The 17,353-nt window shown below is 31.5% G+C and overlaps 1 protein-coding gene and 1 long non-coding RNA gene across 2 annotated transcripts in view; both read left to right on the top strand.

The window, feature by feature from the left end:
• LOC136269734 (protein let-653-like) overlaps positions 1-7,718 on the top strand; it is a 58,718-nt gene extending 51,000 nt beyond the window's left edge. Inside the window, exons 5-7 of the mRNA XM_066085262.1 lie at positions 6,959-7,118; positions 7,226-7,401; positions 7,582-7,718. Of these exons, the coding sequence (XP_065941334.1) occupies positions 6,959-7,118; positions 7,226-7,401; positions 7,582-7,718 (473 nt within the window). The remainder of the gene's footprint in view (positions 1-6,958; positions 7,119-7,225; positions 7,402-7,581) is intronic.
• A 6,347-nt stretch (positions 7,719-14,065) lies between these two features.
• On the top strand, positions 14,066-16,615 carry LOC136275492 (uncharacterized). The gene is made up of 3 exons (XR_010714073.1): positions 14,066-14,130; positions 14,316-14,443; positions 16,479-16,615. It is a non-coding gene; the product is annotated as an uncharacterized lncRNA (long non-coding RNA).
• Positions 16,616-17,353: the final 738 nt, after the last annotated feature.

The following is a 17,353-nucleotide window of genomic DNA, read 5'->3' as shown; positions in this document are numbered from 1 at the left end:
GTGAAATTTATAGAGTTGCTGAATTGTTCTCCGGATCCACGCACCGATAGTCTTACGTGCAGTTGTTTGTGTACATATCTATACAGACAATTTTTTTGTTTGTTAGAGATTAGGAAAAATCATGCAACTAACAAAGTAGAAGTAAGTAAGATATATTCAGACCCTACACACGACGGGTTGTGATAAGTTACCAAACAGCAGGCATGTTCACGAAGCTATCTTAGGACTATGGTTCGTCCTAAGTACATCTTAGGATACGTCTTTTTCTTAAGTCTGTTTCTCGAAGTTCTCCTAAATTTAGGAACCGCCATAACTTTGTCCTAACTTTAAGACATCACCTACCTTGTCCTAAGACCATCCTAAAGCTATAAAATCACGTTTTTAGGTACAGTGTATATCGGGATGTTGTGAAGCCTTTTCTTAAGACCGGTAGAATAAGGCAATATTTTCCACAGTTCCAGCATTTTCGACAAACGCCAAATTCCTAATCCGGGAGGGGGGGGGGCATACTCAATTATTCTATCATGTATGTTCATTTTAACAAAATGATGTGCAAGGGGGCCCCAAAATCTCACCACTTCCCCGTTGCTACATGCCTGCCTTGGAGCTGACAAATTCAGATTTTTTTTTTGCAAATTCTATCTCTGTTTGACGAATGAAAGTTATTCACTAATTTTTTTTTATCTACATTGTACACTAAATGAGTTACATTCATTGTTTTGATTATAATAATTTTTATAACAATTATTTAAATGTCCTTTGCTATAAAAAGTAAATTTACATCGGGTTACATATACCATGCATGATCATTCCTAAATTTTATCACTTAAGTCTGAAAAAAATAATCTTTAAAACATTTGTAATGTTGAATGAACTGTATTTATATATTTTCGAAATATATTACAACTTATTTCTTATTTAACATGTTTGTGTATTCAATATATTGCAGATTAAAGGGAAATTGGTTGTGTTTGTACAAGTACATGTATTTCCTCATGTAACGTTTCAAATTCTATGAAAATCGCGTGTTTATGTATTACATATACTTGAATGACAAGATTCTCAAATGGTAATTATGAAATGACAATACACACGTCTTGTTTACATAATTATCTACTTGTAAGCCAATTATGTCCTGATAAATATTTTCTTTTAAAAAAAAAGAACAGTTATTTGAATTTTTGGGGGCTTGTAATATTTTTTATTTTAATTTTTATTTGGGGAGGGGGGGGGGGTCATTTAAAGAAAAACAAACTAAATTGTCATTGGTAACTGATATATATTTAGGTAAATGTAAAATTATTAAAATGCATACATTAAAATTACTGGTTTTAGGCCTTTTGTGTTAACTACCAAGACGTACAATTTTCTCTGGCAAAATGTTTGATGATTCATCCCTACACAAATCTCTCAAATTCGATCTCAATGAATAATTGTGAAAAAATAAGAATGGTTGTAGAAGGTTAGGATATCCTAACTTAAGATGTTTCTAAGTAACCGTCGAGCTACATCTTAAGACGTGTCCTAAGTTGATCTTAGGATGTTCCTAACTTTTTTCCTAAGTCATATCTTAGGAACACACTTAGGTCATATCTTAGGAAAGTTTCGTGAACATGCCTGCAGGTGTCCGTGGAAAGGTGTGAATAACGGCATCTCGAGTACACCTGTTCAGACGTCCAAATATACACACAGTTAGTTGTAAATTACAGTGACACCTAACAAGACAGACACTAACACCTGTTGTGTATAGAACCAAAGATGAAAGACAATGTTGTTTATCTGATCAGCTTCTGTACATCGCGCGAGTGCTTTTTTCATTAAAATCACGAGGCCATTGCCAGCTATACGGAAATAAAGTTGAAAGTTATTTTATGAAATGCGGGTATATTTTTAGTACATGTACAATGCTTGAATATAATTCAACAAGAGTTTGTACATGTATTTATCTATAATCTATAATAAATAAGTGATTTTTTTGTTTATTTATTGCTAGATAAATAGATGAGGTCCAAATTATTCGAGTCACCGGTAATATGGGATTGTTATTTACTACAGCACATCAAAATGTTTTTTAAAAAAAAAACATGATCTGAAATGTTTTCATTTGTCATTTTGGTTTAAAGTAAGGCTGTAAATTAATTAATAAATCAGAAAGTGTTTTCAGATAACAGAAAATAAGACGTTTAAGCTCCCGACATTTTAATCGGATCGTGAATTAAATTGATTTGAATTTTGATTATATATCAATTGATTTGATTTGATTTGAACATATTTTATTGTATACATATATATAAAATACATATACAAAAAATCAATTGATTATTAAATATATTTGGTGAATTTATTTCAATTTATTTAAGAACAAATGAATTAAAAGGTACCATTACGTCGAGTTTTCAGATCACAAAAAAATTAACTTCACGTTGACAGCCCCGACAATTTTCTGGGCCCGTGCAACTTAAGTCGACATTCTTTTTTTTTAAATATGAAACGGATATATATGTTTCAACTCTTGGTTAGCCATAATTTATTTATTTCTAATATACGCTATTTCTATCAACGTCTCAGGTAACAATATCCACGGAGTAACACAGTGGCCACGGAGTTACACGGGCGATCACAGTGCGACACGGTGCCTTTTCTTGAATTTTCCAATACACATACACGGTGTCACACCGTGTACACGGTGCGACACAGACCGTTTTCCACCGTGTTTTTTACACGGTGGGTGTCGGGATACTCGTGACCTGTACTGTAACTTTCACAATCATGACAGGTCAGGTAGAGAGTTATTTATTTCTTTTATGCCGATAATCTAGTTAAAAATAAGAATTAGGTAAAATTACATAGCCTCAAAGACCAAACAAGGTTAGATATCACAAATCTGGCATGCATGGTCTCGTAAAGGTTAACATTCGATGTAACACATAATGCCGCAAAAGTCCATGTCATAAGGCAAAGACGTAGGTGATCGTTGAATATGATTATATACTTTATATTAAGATTGTTTTCAGTTTGATTTTGTTTATTGTTAATATTTTTTCTCTAAAGAATTTTCTGTACGCCAAAAAGTTTACTCTCTAGAAGTTCAATTGAGCCTGTTTTTTTTTATTTTGTAGATCCTACAACAGTAGATCCACTTCTAATAAAATGTACGACTCACACCGAGTGTAGTAGTCATGTTTGTCCGGCTGGTAAACACCCATACTGTAGCTTTGGTCAGCGTTCAACGGATTGCCAGTGTACTGGTAAGATATATATTTCTGTCAGGGTTACGAAATAAAGTCTAATGGAATATACCCTACCTATCTGCTTTTAAAAACACATTTTTTTTATTTCTTAAAATTCTTCATGAACTATCTTGTTTCACAATGATGGTTAGTACAAATTACGGTATCTTGGTTATATCCGACCTGCATTTCCCTCACTTTCAAACGGAATCACACTGTTTTGAACTTGCCAGGACATGGCTTCTTAAAAGTGATAATTTGAGATATTGGAATTAGCACAGTCCTAATTTCGCTCACTAACGACGACGACGGCGAACGGGGCAAATATTTCCCCGTGTATATAGTAACAACTACAGTAGTTGGCCATGAATGAGTTCGCAAAATGGCGGCGTCGTCGATGTAAACAAACTTCGTCTGCAAAAATCAAACTCCGATATTTGATCTTAAAATTATAAATCATTTACCTTCTTGTTTAGTATTTAGTTATCTGCCCTTTTGTGCGTATTACACTTCTAATTCTGCGTGGAATGCTGTCATACAAGCTGCGAATGTAGTGAAGAGGCAATGCAGTCCACGTTTCCAGCGTTATGCGTTTCAAGTCTTCGGCGTTTTTAATTTCAGATGTTCGTCGCTGTATGCGAGTTTTCAAGGTTTTCCAGACATTTTCAATTATGTTCAGATCTGGACTTTGGGCTGGCCATGGTAATGTGCTTATATTGTTGGTGATTTTCCAAGTATTGGCCCTAGCAGACACATGACAAGGGGCGTTGTCTTCCTGGAAGATCCAGGGTCGGTTCGGGAAATGTTGTGCGACCACAGGCCATAAATAATCATCAAGGATAGAAATATATTTATCAGTGTTCATGTTGCCGTCAACTGGTGAAAGGGTTCCTACGCCATGGTATGATATGCACCCCCAAAACATAACAGATGCCTTGCAGGTGCGCTCCCTGTCTCCAAATTCACCCAAGCACTCGGGTCGTAGACGCTCGTCAGGCTTCTTCCAGACGTATATTTTATTGTTGTTACCCAACATAATTTTCGTCTCATCACTAAAGATGACTCGAGACCATTTTTCACGGACAGTCCATGTTAATTTCTGTCTACAAAAGCGTTTCCGTCGCTCTCGATTTACGTGCGAGATAGTAATTCGCTTTGAAACCACACGCCTCCTATATCCATCGTCACATAGTCTTCTTCTTACAGTTCTTTCAGATATATTACAACCCGTTATGTTATTAAACCTACTTGTAAGATCTTTTAATGTTTGTCGTCTGTTGCCTTTCACACGTCTAAATAAAACTCGCTCATCTCGAGGTGTTGTTTTTTTCTTACCCCCACTTCGCCGCTTGTTTTCTGTAGTTCCTCTCTCGTTCACCCTTTTCAAAAATTTCTGAACTGTTCTGCTGTTTATATTAGTAAATTCCTGAATTTTATAGCTTGAAAAACCGTTATTTGATAAAGATAAAATGATTTCTTTTTGTTCTTCTGTCAATTCTTTCCCGTGGCGAGCCATTGTTTCTATGCAGACGATAAATTGTTTACCAAAGGGGAATAATCCAGAAAATAAAACAAAACAATCCAAAAATTATAAAACTATTAATTCGGATAAAATTGAACTCGATACGTTCATGATTTACGGTAAAGTTTTACTCTCAACTTTCCAAGCGGACAATATTTGTTTACGCCGCCGCCATTCTGCGAACTCATTCATGGCCAACTACTGTATGTTGAATTCTTAGGTGTGCTTTTGCAAATGAAAATACAATTGATGTAGCATTACATCTTTTTTTTAAAAATGGGAACAGGACGTTGTAGTGTAAAATGATTTGTCAAGTTTTTTGAACATATTAAAATTAGGATGTCCACTAGAACATATATCATTTTGCATGACTACTTTCATACCTTGCAAGGAAAATATTTTGAAAGGAAGTATCCCACTTTTCTGGCATTATGATTTCTTTTAACAATTTTAATTTACTACAATAATTATTCCACATAATGGAATCTATTTGCAAATTATATTTATTAATTTTAAGTACGGAAACAAATTTCAAAACTATTTACAACATTGGCCTTTTTACATAGCAATAGCATAATTTTATCAAAATAATTGTGAAATCAGCACATCAAATTTTGAAGTTTTTGATTCTAAGTTTGAACAAAATGTGACAAAACTTAAAAGAAATCGTCAATGAATTAAAAAAAATTCTGATATCAACCTTAACATGTGCTTTATAACTTATAAGATTTGCATGGCAACTTTCTATGCATTCAAGACAGATACTACAGTAGGAATCACCCCGACCCCTTATCATGGAAAAACGGCCTTTTGTGACAAATTCTGTTTAAACCATCAAACTAGTAATGCATTCTATATATTTATCAATTTACATGAACGGATCATTACCAAAATATATTATATCTGATTTTATTTACCGCTTATGATTTTGTACATTTACTTTTCTTAAAATAAAAAAAATGTTAAATCCCCAACCCATGTTGTAATGATGACTACTTTAGAACTGTTAACTACGTGAAAAAGATCATCAAAGCATCGTTGCAATGATAGTCATGTGATCAGTGTCCTGTTCCCCTTTAATTGATTAAGTTATTATTGAGAACAACTATACTCTTCCAACTATCGTATAATTTAAATGCTAGGAAACAGAATGCCTTAACTTTGATACACTTATCTGTTTTATGCATACTTTGTAGTTTGTACAGATAACAGTCACTGCTTTTGTCCTGCGGGACTAGCAGGAAAATGTCATTTTAACTATTTCGACCGCAGCTATTCCTGTGTCTGTGGATTAGCACCAGGTAAATCAAGAAAACTCATTTATTTAATTATTTATACTTGCATGTTTGTGAAAGACAACATGAAATCAATACAATTTAACGAGATTAAAAACTAAGCATTTATTTTTCGAAATCAACCATATATATACGATTAAACTTATTTATCTTTCTAAAATAAGTAGATCACAAAATATCTAAAGATACATTTGTTTTAAATATAAAGATCAAGATTAAAATAATCATTAGATGAATTATATCACATTACCTATACTATTACATGTACTGTTAAATAATTGTATAGTGTGAAATATGAAAGTTAATAAAAGTTGTGATACTAGTTATTAGCTTTGTTTTACACAATAAATCTAATTAATCGAATGTGTTAGGAATATGTAAAAAAAAGAAGTAGCACTTAAAGGGATAATAAGCTACAATGTTTTATTACCAAAACACAACAACACAACCCAAAGAAACAACAACAGTTTCCCAAACAACAGCACAGCATGGGGCTTCCACAACACAACAAACAACGCTGGCATTAGGTACGTAGTGTACATTGCAGATCAACCCCCTCCACACACACATTTGTTTAATTTCATCTTTTAAATTCCTTCTACAGTTTAATCATAATGAATTATGTTATAAAGTCTAAATTTTATACACAAAGTACGAAACAACAATAAATCTTGATTATCTGACACCGAATCAAATAAAAAATAATGAAATACTTTTAGGTGTGCTCATACTTGGTAATTATGATAAAAAGAGACTTTATATTTTATACATGGTATATCACTCTTCTATGTCTCCTGCAAAACAATAGGCACCTACAATACAAAATAGTTAAAATATCTACATTTAATATGTTAGTTATATGAATTGCGCATTCTTCACACAACCACTTTAAAATGAACTCATAACGACAGGCATTAGGAGTTGCCACATCTGTGGAGACAATGACAACGGTATACCGTGCGACACACGATCCATTTACACCGGCAATCTTCAACAGTGTGGTCCAGGTGAAGATTTCTGTATGACGGACTTGATACACAATGGACAGCCGTTTCCTACTATATTCAAACGGTAAAACTAACAAAAATGAATAGACACTATATACGCCATTGTAAAATAATATTTAAATTTGTATCTGTAAAAACTAATCTAGAGGAGTGATGAATTATCTTATTCAGATGTGTGACGGAGAAAGAGTGCCAGAACAAGTGGCTCGTCCAAACATCTGACCTTGAATTCTGTACTAACTATGGCAACGTCCCTGTAGAAGATCCCTTCAACTGTCACTTCTGTTGTACATCGGACGGATGTAACTCGAATCAGATTCCTGAGAAATCCACACTATACATTTTTAGTATGTTGTTTAAAAATATCCTTATACTACACTGCTAGGCTATGAATAAAATAGGTTCAAAGCACACAATGATTTTAGTTATGGTTGTCTCGTGAATAAAGAAGTAGCTGTTTTTCTGTTTTGTTCATATTTAACAAAATATGCAAACTTTTAAAATGGTTGTTTTATTTTACTTTGTAGCAACAACTTCAACAGAAGCAGCAACTACCACCTCATTTAAAAACACAGCAGTGACAACACCAGCATCATCACCACCAACAACAACACTACATACAACTAAACCAACAAATCTACTAACAACACCTGGTAAATCATAAGCTTTTCTTGCCTGGACTTTATTCTCTTATTTCTCCACCATTTAAAAAATTTCGATAGATCTCATTTTTGTCGGAAATAAACGAGAAAATTTTTGGACCGAATATACACAAAACTTTATCATAAACTTTCTGATTTTAAACAAGAACCAAGAACAATAAATAGGAATAAACACATTGTAGTTTTAAATAATTTAGAGTAAATATCATCCGTTTAAGGTCAAGATAGAGTAAAGGAGGTGACTACCAGGGATGGGGTCAATTACAATAGAAAGTAATTAATTAAATTACAATTACTTGCTTAAATCCTTCAATTAAATAACCATTACCGTTACAAGAGTTTTCAAATGTAATTAATTAAATTACAATTTCTTTGCAGATGTAATTAATTAAATTACAAATTACATTTTCATCAAAATTTACTAAAACCATGTTGTACTGGTAGCTACAACATATAAACTTTGAAGGAGGTATGTCTATAATTTGAATAAAATTTTGTCATAATCAAAATACTTTCCCTCTTTTAGAATTTGCTAACTTCTTTGATAGGTAACGATTTTTGGAAAGAAAAAAATATAATTGTGGTTTTAATGTTTATTTCAAAATGCAGGTAAACACAATATGGAGGTGTCCCATACATGTACCACCTTGATATTCAATAAACATTTAAAAGTAATATCCCCTACCCTACACCCATCATGCCAACTAAAGTATTTCCTGCATGCAAAACTGTTATCAAAAAATTTCTTCTTTGCATTTATATCCACTATTTTTCTTTATAATTACAGGTTAATATCAGGTAGAGGGCAGATTATATTTGTTATCAAAACACAATTCAAACCTGTTGTTTTATACCTAATTAAAGGGAACACACTCTGTGGACATGTTTGGCATCTAAAACTTAAAACCCATTTGAAGCCATACATTTTAGCTCTATGTATTTTAGGCTATCAATTACAAAGCATGACTTGATAGTTTATATAATTTAGATAAAACTGATTTTGTTTGTAAATTAAACAGTTATTTTTGTTTGACTTATTCAATCATTATGACAATTGACACGCTAATTATTCCAATAAGAATGAAAATAAGTTTTCTTTTTAAGAAAATAGATCAAGCAAATCATCAAATACATGTGCTTAATTAAATTTGGGAAAACTTATAATTAGATATTGAATCACTGAAAAAATTCATTTTGAAAAATATTTAGTATTATGAATATGATGATAGTTCAATGATATTTACTTCTCTTCCTAACTTGACCTTGTACCATCGATAGTGTGGGGAACAATGGGTAGTGAACAGTAGGATATTTATATGAACATCAGTGTGTAATTGAAAGTAATTGAAAAGTAATTGGAATAACATGCCTTTTTTAAAAGTAATTAATTAAATTACCATTAAATGTAATTGAAAATTTTGTCAATTACACATTACTTACAATTACATCAAAATTTTCAATAAATTACGCTCAATTACCATTACAAATTACCATTACCCCATCCCTGGTGACTACCAATTACAGATTAAGGAAACTCAAGATATAAATTCTTTCAATATGCTTCACAACAATATCTTTGTTTAATAGGGTCTATAAAGGGGTAATTTTTTTTAAACACAATGGATAATCACTATATAAACTGCTATTCTTTTCGAAATCTGAAGGGAATAAGAAACATAAAACTCAAGTGTTTTGTTCATTTTTTAGTAATAAAATATATCTGAAATGTCTACAGTCTCTTAAAAAACCAATGGCATTTAACAAGCGCTTGAATTTTTTTAAAAAAAAATGTACAATAATTTGGATATAGGTATCGGGATTACTTTTTATGTGAGTTTTAATAGAATGCCTATAAATTGTTTTTCTTTTCTATACATATTCTAAAAGCCATATTTCAATGTAAAATGATACACAAAATTTGTTGACAAACAAACTTTATATACAAGGGTACTGCATTATTTCACCCCTTATAAAGATTCTTCCCCGACGTCGAAGCAAACATGACAGTGTTACGACTTTGACATTCGCTATTGATAAAAGATAAAGGATTTCGCAAATGTTATAGCAAATCAAAATAAACTTGTGTAAATTTTTCCACTTCATCTTTCCGAAGTTAGTTTTGTTTACAATCGCTGCATGATAGGCGAGTTGAATAAACCAAATCAATTGGGGGGACGAAACCAAACGGTTGCGTTTTCTAAACACACCAATATGCACATTTTGTGTATCCCATGCTGAAATAGTTTTTATTTACTGTGTATATTTATATCTTTGAAAGGAGACCGATTATGCTGCTGAAAATAGATAAAAGTCTTTAACTTTCTAAAACAATTGGTTAGTACATATAATTATTTGACACTGTAATGACCAATCAGCTTAAATATCATGCAAAATATTCGAAATAAACAAAAATTCTTGCATTCTTCTCGTGTGTTTTTTTCGCCGACTCCTGTCTGTGATCAAAGAGAAATTTTGGTTTTTTTCAAACCTTCAAAACGTAAATAATATGTAATTTTGTTTGTTCGTAGCGAGTTTGATTTTAAAAAAGTATTGTTCTGACATTGGTTTAAATATGGTAGTTGTAACCTATGCAGTGTACAACAAACAAACTTTTAGAGTCATATTGCAAATGTAGCAGGTTAATACGCGGAAGTTTCCGGTTTTGTCGCGATCATATTATATTTTAATTTAATAATGAAAACAAAAACCGGGCAATAAAACACTTTAAGTCCATCAGAATTGCTAATTCCAAGCAATCACTAGCCTGCAAAGGTAAAGATTTCATGATGATTGGTTGTACATTTTTTTACAGAAAAATTTGATGATAAATACAAAAATTCGCTGAATATCACAGTTTAATTAACGTTTTTCGTATAATGTATAATTTATTTTTTCCATTAAAATACCCCCCCCCCCTCCAAAGAAGGAAAATCGTGTTAAATAACAAACATATTTTTCTTTGAACAACAAAATCGTGTTTCCAATATGATACTGTAACAATAGATAACATTTCTTTGAACTAAAGATAAAAAGTTTGTCAATTTGGTCAGCAATGGACATAGACATAGGCCAACATATTGTATTTAATGATAATAATATACAATCGTATCATATGATATTATATTTTATAATATCGTATCATATGATATTGTTTATAATGATATTATATCACATATTCTATCATTGTATCACATTATATTGTATTTTTTGATTAAATATAGTTATATCAAAATATAATGTATCAGATGATACAATAGTATATTATGTAATGTATATGATAAAATATCATACAGTACAATATCATATGATATAATATCGTAACTAATAAAATAAGATCATATTATGTGATAAAGTATTATATCATGTTACAATGTTGTGATGTATTAAGTAATATGATATTGTGTCATTTGACGCTATATTGTATCATGTATATATTATAATATTGTAGTATATGATCAAATACAATAATGTATAACACAATACAATACTGTATCGTATCATATGAAACAATATAATATCTTGATACAATGTCAAATCATATGCTACAATATCATTTGTATCTTTATATATGCTTTTATATTTGACTACTTTAGAACTGCCAACTACGTGCAAAGATCATCAAAGCATCGTTGCAATGATAGTCATGTGATCAGTGTCCTGTTCCCCTTTAATTGATAAAGTTATTATTGAGAACAAGTGTACTCTTCCAACTATCGTATAATTTAAATGCAAAGAAGCCTTAACTTTGATAGACATATTTGATTTATGCATAATTTGTAGATTGTACGGATAACAGTCACTGCTTTTGTCCTGCGGGACTAGTAGGAAAATGTCATTTTAACTATTTCGACCGCAGCTATTCCTGTGTCTGTGGATTAGCGCGAGGTAAATCAGGAAAACTCATTTATTTTTAAAAAATTATTTATACTTGCATGTCTGTGATGTATATGAAAGACAACATGAAATCAATATAACGACATTAAAAACTAAGCATTTATATTTCGAAATCAAATATATATATATATATATATATATATATATATATATATATATATATATATATATATATATATATATATATATATATATATATATATATATAATGATAAGCTTATTTATCTGTCTAAAATAAGTAGATCACAAAATAACTAAAGATAAATTTTGTTTTAAATAAAAAGATCAAGATTATATTAATCATTTGATTAATTATATCACATTACCTATACTATTACTGTTAAATTTATCTGTCTAAAATAAGTAGATCACAAAATAACTAAAGATAAATTTTGTTTTAAATAAAAAGATCAAGATTATATTAATCATTTGATTAATTATATCACATTACTTATACTATTACTGTTAAATAATTGTATTTCCTTAACCTAGTTTATCATAATAATTAACAATTAAATCTAATAATTGAATGTGTTTGGAATATGTAAAAAAGAAGTAACACTTAAAGGGATAATAAGCTACAATGTTTTATCACCAAAGACACAACCATTATTTTTTATTTGATTCAGTGTCAGATAATCAAGATTTATTGTTGTTGTTTCGTACTTTTGTATAAAAATAAGACTTTATAACATAAATTTATTACGATTAAAATGTTGAAGGAATTTGAAAGATGAAATTTAAAAAAAATGTGAGTATGGAGGTATTGTTCTGCAATGTCCACTACTTACCTAATGCCAGCGTTGTTTGTTGTGTTGTGGTAGTCTCATGCTATGCTGTTGTTGGGGGAACTGTTATTGTTTCTTTGGGTTGTGTTGTTGTGTCTTTGGTGATAAAACGTTGTAGCTTATTATCCCTTTAAGTGCTACTTCTTTTTTTACATATTCCTAACACATTCGATTAATTAGATTTATTATGTAAAACGAAGCTGATAACTAGTATTACAACTTTTAACATTCATATTTCACATTATACAATTATTAAATTTTAATTTTGTTATTCTTTGATTTTTTTTTCAAATATTATTTAGTTTAAATATTAAGTATGAAAAAATGCGCACGGTTATGTTTTATTTTATTGTTTGCACGGATGACAGTCATTGTTTTTGTCCCCTGGGATTAGTGAAAAAATGTAATTTTTACATTTTCGACCGCAGCTATTCCTGTGTAAGTGGAAAGGCGATTGGTAATGCATTATTTATCAATCATTATTTCTTTGTACATTTTGAATATAACATTTCATGTATATAGTCAAATACAACTTAATCGCTGCTGTATATCAGTCTTTCAGACAATTTGAAATTGAGTGGTATAACCACATGACAATCTCATCTCAAAGAACGTTTACGTTTTCATTGAATGGCAAACTTATTCGAAAATTCTATTTCGATGTACACATAATACCTTAAATTTGTGCCATAACTTTGTCGATTGGATGTTTTCAAATCGGATGGAAATCCAACAAACTATAACCCACGTTGAGGTTTAAAGTATCGATCATATTTTAATTTTACACCAAAACCAACCTTATTTATATGATTTTTTTTTGTCAGCTCGCTATTTATAGCGAAGGGAATCTAGACACACTGTCTGATCTTACATTGTCTTTAGAGACATAGTTAAAATACAGCAGATTTTTTTTAAGGAAAATATTAACGTATTCGCTCCCTTAGTTAAATCTGACTCATACTTCACCCACAGAGTGGGTTTTCGTTTTTTGTTGGTGATTTACTTAATCTAGATGGAACATTGATAAGTTTTGAGGAAAAGAAACACATTAATCCAAATACAAATTTTGCGGGGTATGTAAGTTTCAGAAGTGTGGCTCTGACATGACTGCATTCACAAGATTTGCATAAGGTATATGGCAAATAACTCAAGGAAAGTCTTAAAAGATAATTCTTTTAGAAATGTTTGTTGTGGCTAGGATACAGAATTTTCTTTTCAAATCTTTGGTATAAATATATATAAAATGTGTGATTAAAGTACAGAGAAATTCTTTTTATTGGGGTTCCACTTCCGCCCCAGCCGGGGTCATAACCTCACGACTTTCGGAACTAACTCTCTTAGCAATAAGCGTCCAGTGCGCCTACAAAAAAATCTTTCTTCCGATGATAAACGGAACCTATCGCACAAGCAGAGCCTTGCGTGCAGGCCGCGCATGACATAGTCGTTTTGCTTCGTGATATATCGGCGCGCTATGTTCCATCGAAACCGAAAGCAAGAGTTTTGTTTTGCCATTAAGGCTGAGTTCGTAGTGGGCTGGTCGCTCACAGCTAGGAGGTGGGTTCCAAAGTTCCTGAATCAAACCTCCGACTGGATCGAAGGTTGAGCTCTAGATAAGGAAGACTATTTTGTTATTGTAGCAAATTAAAAGAACTTTGTTTTGTGCTTGTAGCAACAACAACAGCAGTATTAACAACAAAGACAACTACAACAACAACAACTTACCAAACGTCTGGTAAATTAAAGTTGACAAATTGAAGAATCAAAGTGCTTCTGACTTGAGCTTGTTTCTTTTAACACAAATATATATTTTTCATCCCATAATTGAAGTGTAATAACGGTATCTTTGCAATTTAGAGTTTAAGCTATAAAGACATGTATTTTCTAATGAATGTCTCTTTTATCGGTTTGTTACATCAGGTAAACCTTGTCCATTCTGTGACACAGATCTGAATTGTGTATGGAATCAGACTTGCTCCGACAGTGAGACGTGTATGGTGAGAGGTGTATTTAAACAAGGGTTTAAGTTCTCAGTCCATTGTATTATGGTAATTATCTCTGTTAACTTGTTTATTTACTCATCTTGCTACTACTGTTAAGGTATATCCTTGTTTGTGATAGTGGTGTATGTGGGAGGGGCAGCATGAGCAATAGCCCTGATGCCAAACTAAATGGCTTTGGGTATAACAGTTTCCTTATCCAATAACTAAAGTAACCATATAACATGTAGTTGGATTTCCGCTGTTTTTAGGATTTAACACAGTTTAAGGACGATTGACTAATTTACTTTGCGCAGATACATTCTGCACATAAAAAGAGTGATTGTTACGAACATCACATTCTCAATATTACGTCACAATCATTAAAACTCAAAGAAAAATTGCTTATGACGCAAAATGTAGATAGTATTTTAAAATATGCACAAATTTCTTTTTTACTGTGAAGTTTTATACCGTGAAGTCTTCAATATTCGTGGTGGCTCAATTTTCGTGGTTTTCTTGGGTAGCCCTCTCCCATGAATTTACATCCTCAACGAAAAGAAATTCAGAATGAGTTAATCTTTTTAATGAAACTGAAAACTGAGGTATCCACGAAATTACATCCCAATGAATAAGCAAAAAACATACAATCCACGAAAATTGGTCCCTACGAATTGAAATAATTCTACAGTATATGATCAAGTTATTTATATCAATCTGCATAGATTAGTTATCAGAGTTTGAGCTAGTGAACACATCATTTACATCCCGATCCGCTTTATTTCTCGTATTGAATTTAGATTAAAACCGTCCCTGTTTGAAGTATTTTATCATTTAAAAAAATCTTTAACATATTTAGATAGTTGTTTTGTATCATAACCTCGAAATGATAAACTTAACCTTTTTTTTTTTTTTTTAGATTTTGTGCATGCTTCTCGTGAAAAGTTAAAGAAGTATAATAACACACCACACATGTGCCCTCGTAAAAACAAAGTCAATGACATGGTTATTTTTGAAATGCTATTTACCCAAAATCATTATATAAGTATCATATTTTAAGTTGGATAAAGAGTCTATTGCCGAATTGTTTTAAAATTATTTTTTCTCCCCCAAGAACGTTTTTCCCCGTTATGTTCAACTGAAAGTTATACGAACATTTTTTGAAATGGTCCCTACTAAAAATCTTATTCAATGTTTATGTTATTTTTTTAAATTGATTTTGTTGTATCTTATGTTACTTTAAATCATGAATTTTTTTTCATGAAAATCACTATTGTTAAAGTAAAGTGTGTCCGTCGTCCTTAAACGCTGGTCGTAATTAACCGAACATCACAAAACTATAAAATTAATAATCTTATCGGCAAATACTTGCATTTACTTTGGTTTTTTTTATCACGTTACAAAAACTTTAGTAAAACAAACTATTATAGTGAACAAGATCAAACAATGAACGAAATTCATCGGATCAAAGCTATGAAGCATCAGCTGAATCTAGATTAAGGCAGCTAACTTTATAAGGCTTTGAGCTTTTATAACACTACGTCAAAGATGACGATTCATAAGTTTTTATGGAATTGTTTGTATCCGTCAATTGAATATCATCATAGCATAATGATTCAAGTACTGTGGAATCATTAAATTTCGCGGGGACCAATTTTCGTGGATTGCTTAATTTTTACAAGTTCGTTGGGACGTAATTTCGTGTATTCTCTTAAACCTACAAAGATAAAATATGACTTCATTACCCAATTTATTAATTCGTGGAGGATGTTAATTCGTGGATGAGAGGTACCCACGAATTCCACGAAAATTGAGCCACCACGAAATCTAATGATTGCACAGTATTGGAATTGTGAACCGCATATCGCGAGTTTAAATCTGCCTGAGACTTTTGTTTATGTTAACTGAATTAAATTTCATGAAATCATGTGGGTATTTGTCCAGTTTTTCTGATATACTTATCATGCATCAATTTGTTTTATTTCACTGATAAGAGAACTATCCTAAAGCAGAGTGAGTCACCTTAAAATATTTTTATTTGTAAGTTAAAGTTTTGTAAAAAAAGATACTTAGTACCTCTAGGACATGTAATTTCATGTTTTAGAGTTCAGATTGCCAATTAATGGCGTTAATGGCCACCAAATTCGGGGAAATTTTCTGCTGTGACGATCGAGGTTGTCTAGAGCGTTACCTTCCTGGAGGATAATTTTTGTGAACATTGCTGTACCGCTTGAAATAAACCATATTTTGAAGTATTATTAACTTGTTATTGTTGATTATGGTGTGGATGAAATTGTTTCTACGTAGATTCAAGTTTGATATATTGTGTATGAATACTGGATACGAAAATTAAACTTGTAAATTCAAATTAAATTTTAAATTTGAGATTCTCTTATTACATATCTTCATTGCTTTCTACATTATTTAATATTTTTATACATTTGTTTATCTATTTAAACCGCCTGAAATGTTGCACAACTGTTTACCCTCTTCATGCGAGAGAGTTATATGGTATCGCGGTATCCGGATTGGCGTGATCTACGGTGGCCTAGTAGTGTCACATAGTGGGGATAATATAAAAGTAGTTTAACTTGACTTAAATTTAAAGGATGTTTATGGTATTTTAATTAAAATAATGTTTTTAAAATGAAAACTATAGATAAAAACTACTGAACAGCTGCTGAAAGTGATAAACATGACTGAATTTTTATTCAGTTGTTTTTTTTTTCAATTATTTTCACAATGGGGACATTTAAAATTGTCTCCCCGCCTCAACAGTCGAACAGGAGTACAATACTGAAGGTGAGTCCAATGGTCACAGAAGTCACATTTGCCCCACTTCACAAACACAACACTTGTATAGTTATGAAGCTCCTTTGGCTGCCAGTCATGACAAATACAGCACTTTTCGTCCTCTGCAACGCTGTCTCCATCGCTTGTTTCTGGCCACTCATCCTCTGACAGGAGCGGAATTGGTCC

This window comes from Magallana gigas, chromosome 5 (genome assembly GCF_963853765.1).
Source record: "Magallana gigas chromosome 5, xbMagGiga1.1, whole genome shotgun sequence".
NCBI lineage: Eukaryota > Metazoa > Mollusca > Bivalvia > Ostreida > Ostreidae > Magallana > Magallana gigas.
Note: the sequence above shows the minus strand (reverse complement) of the source record. Positions and strands in the feature narration are given on the sequence as shown.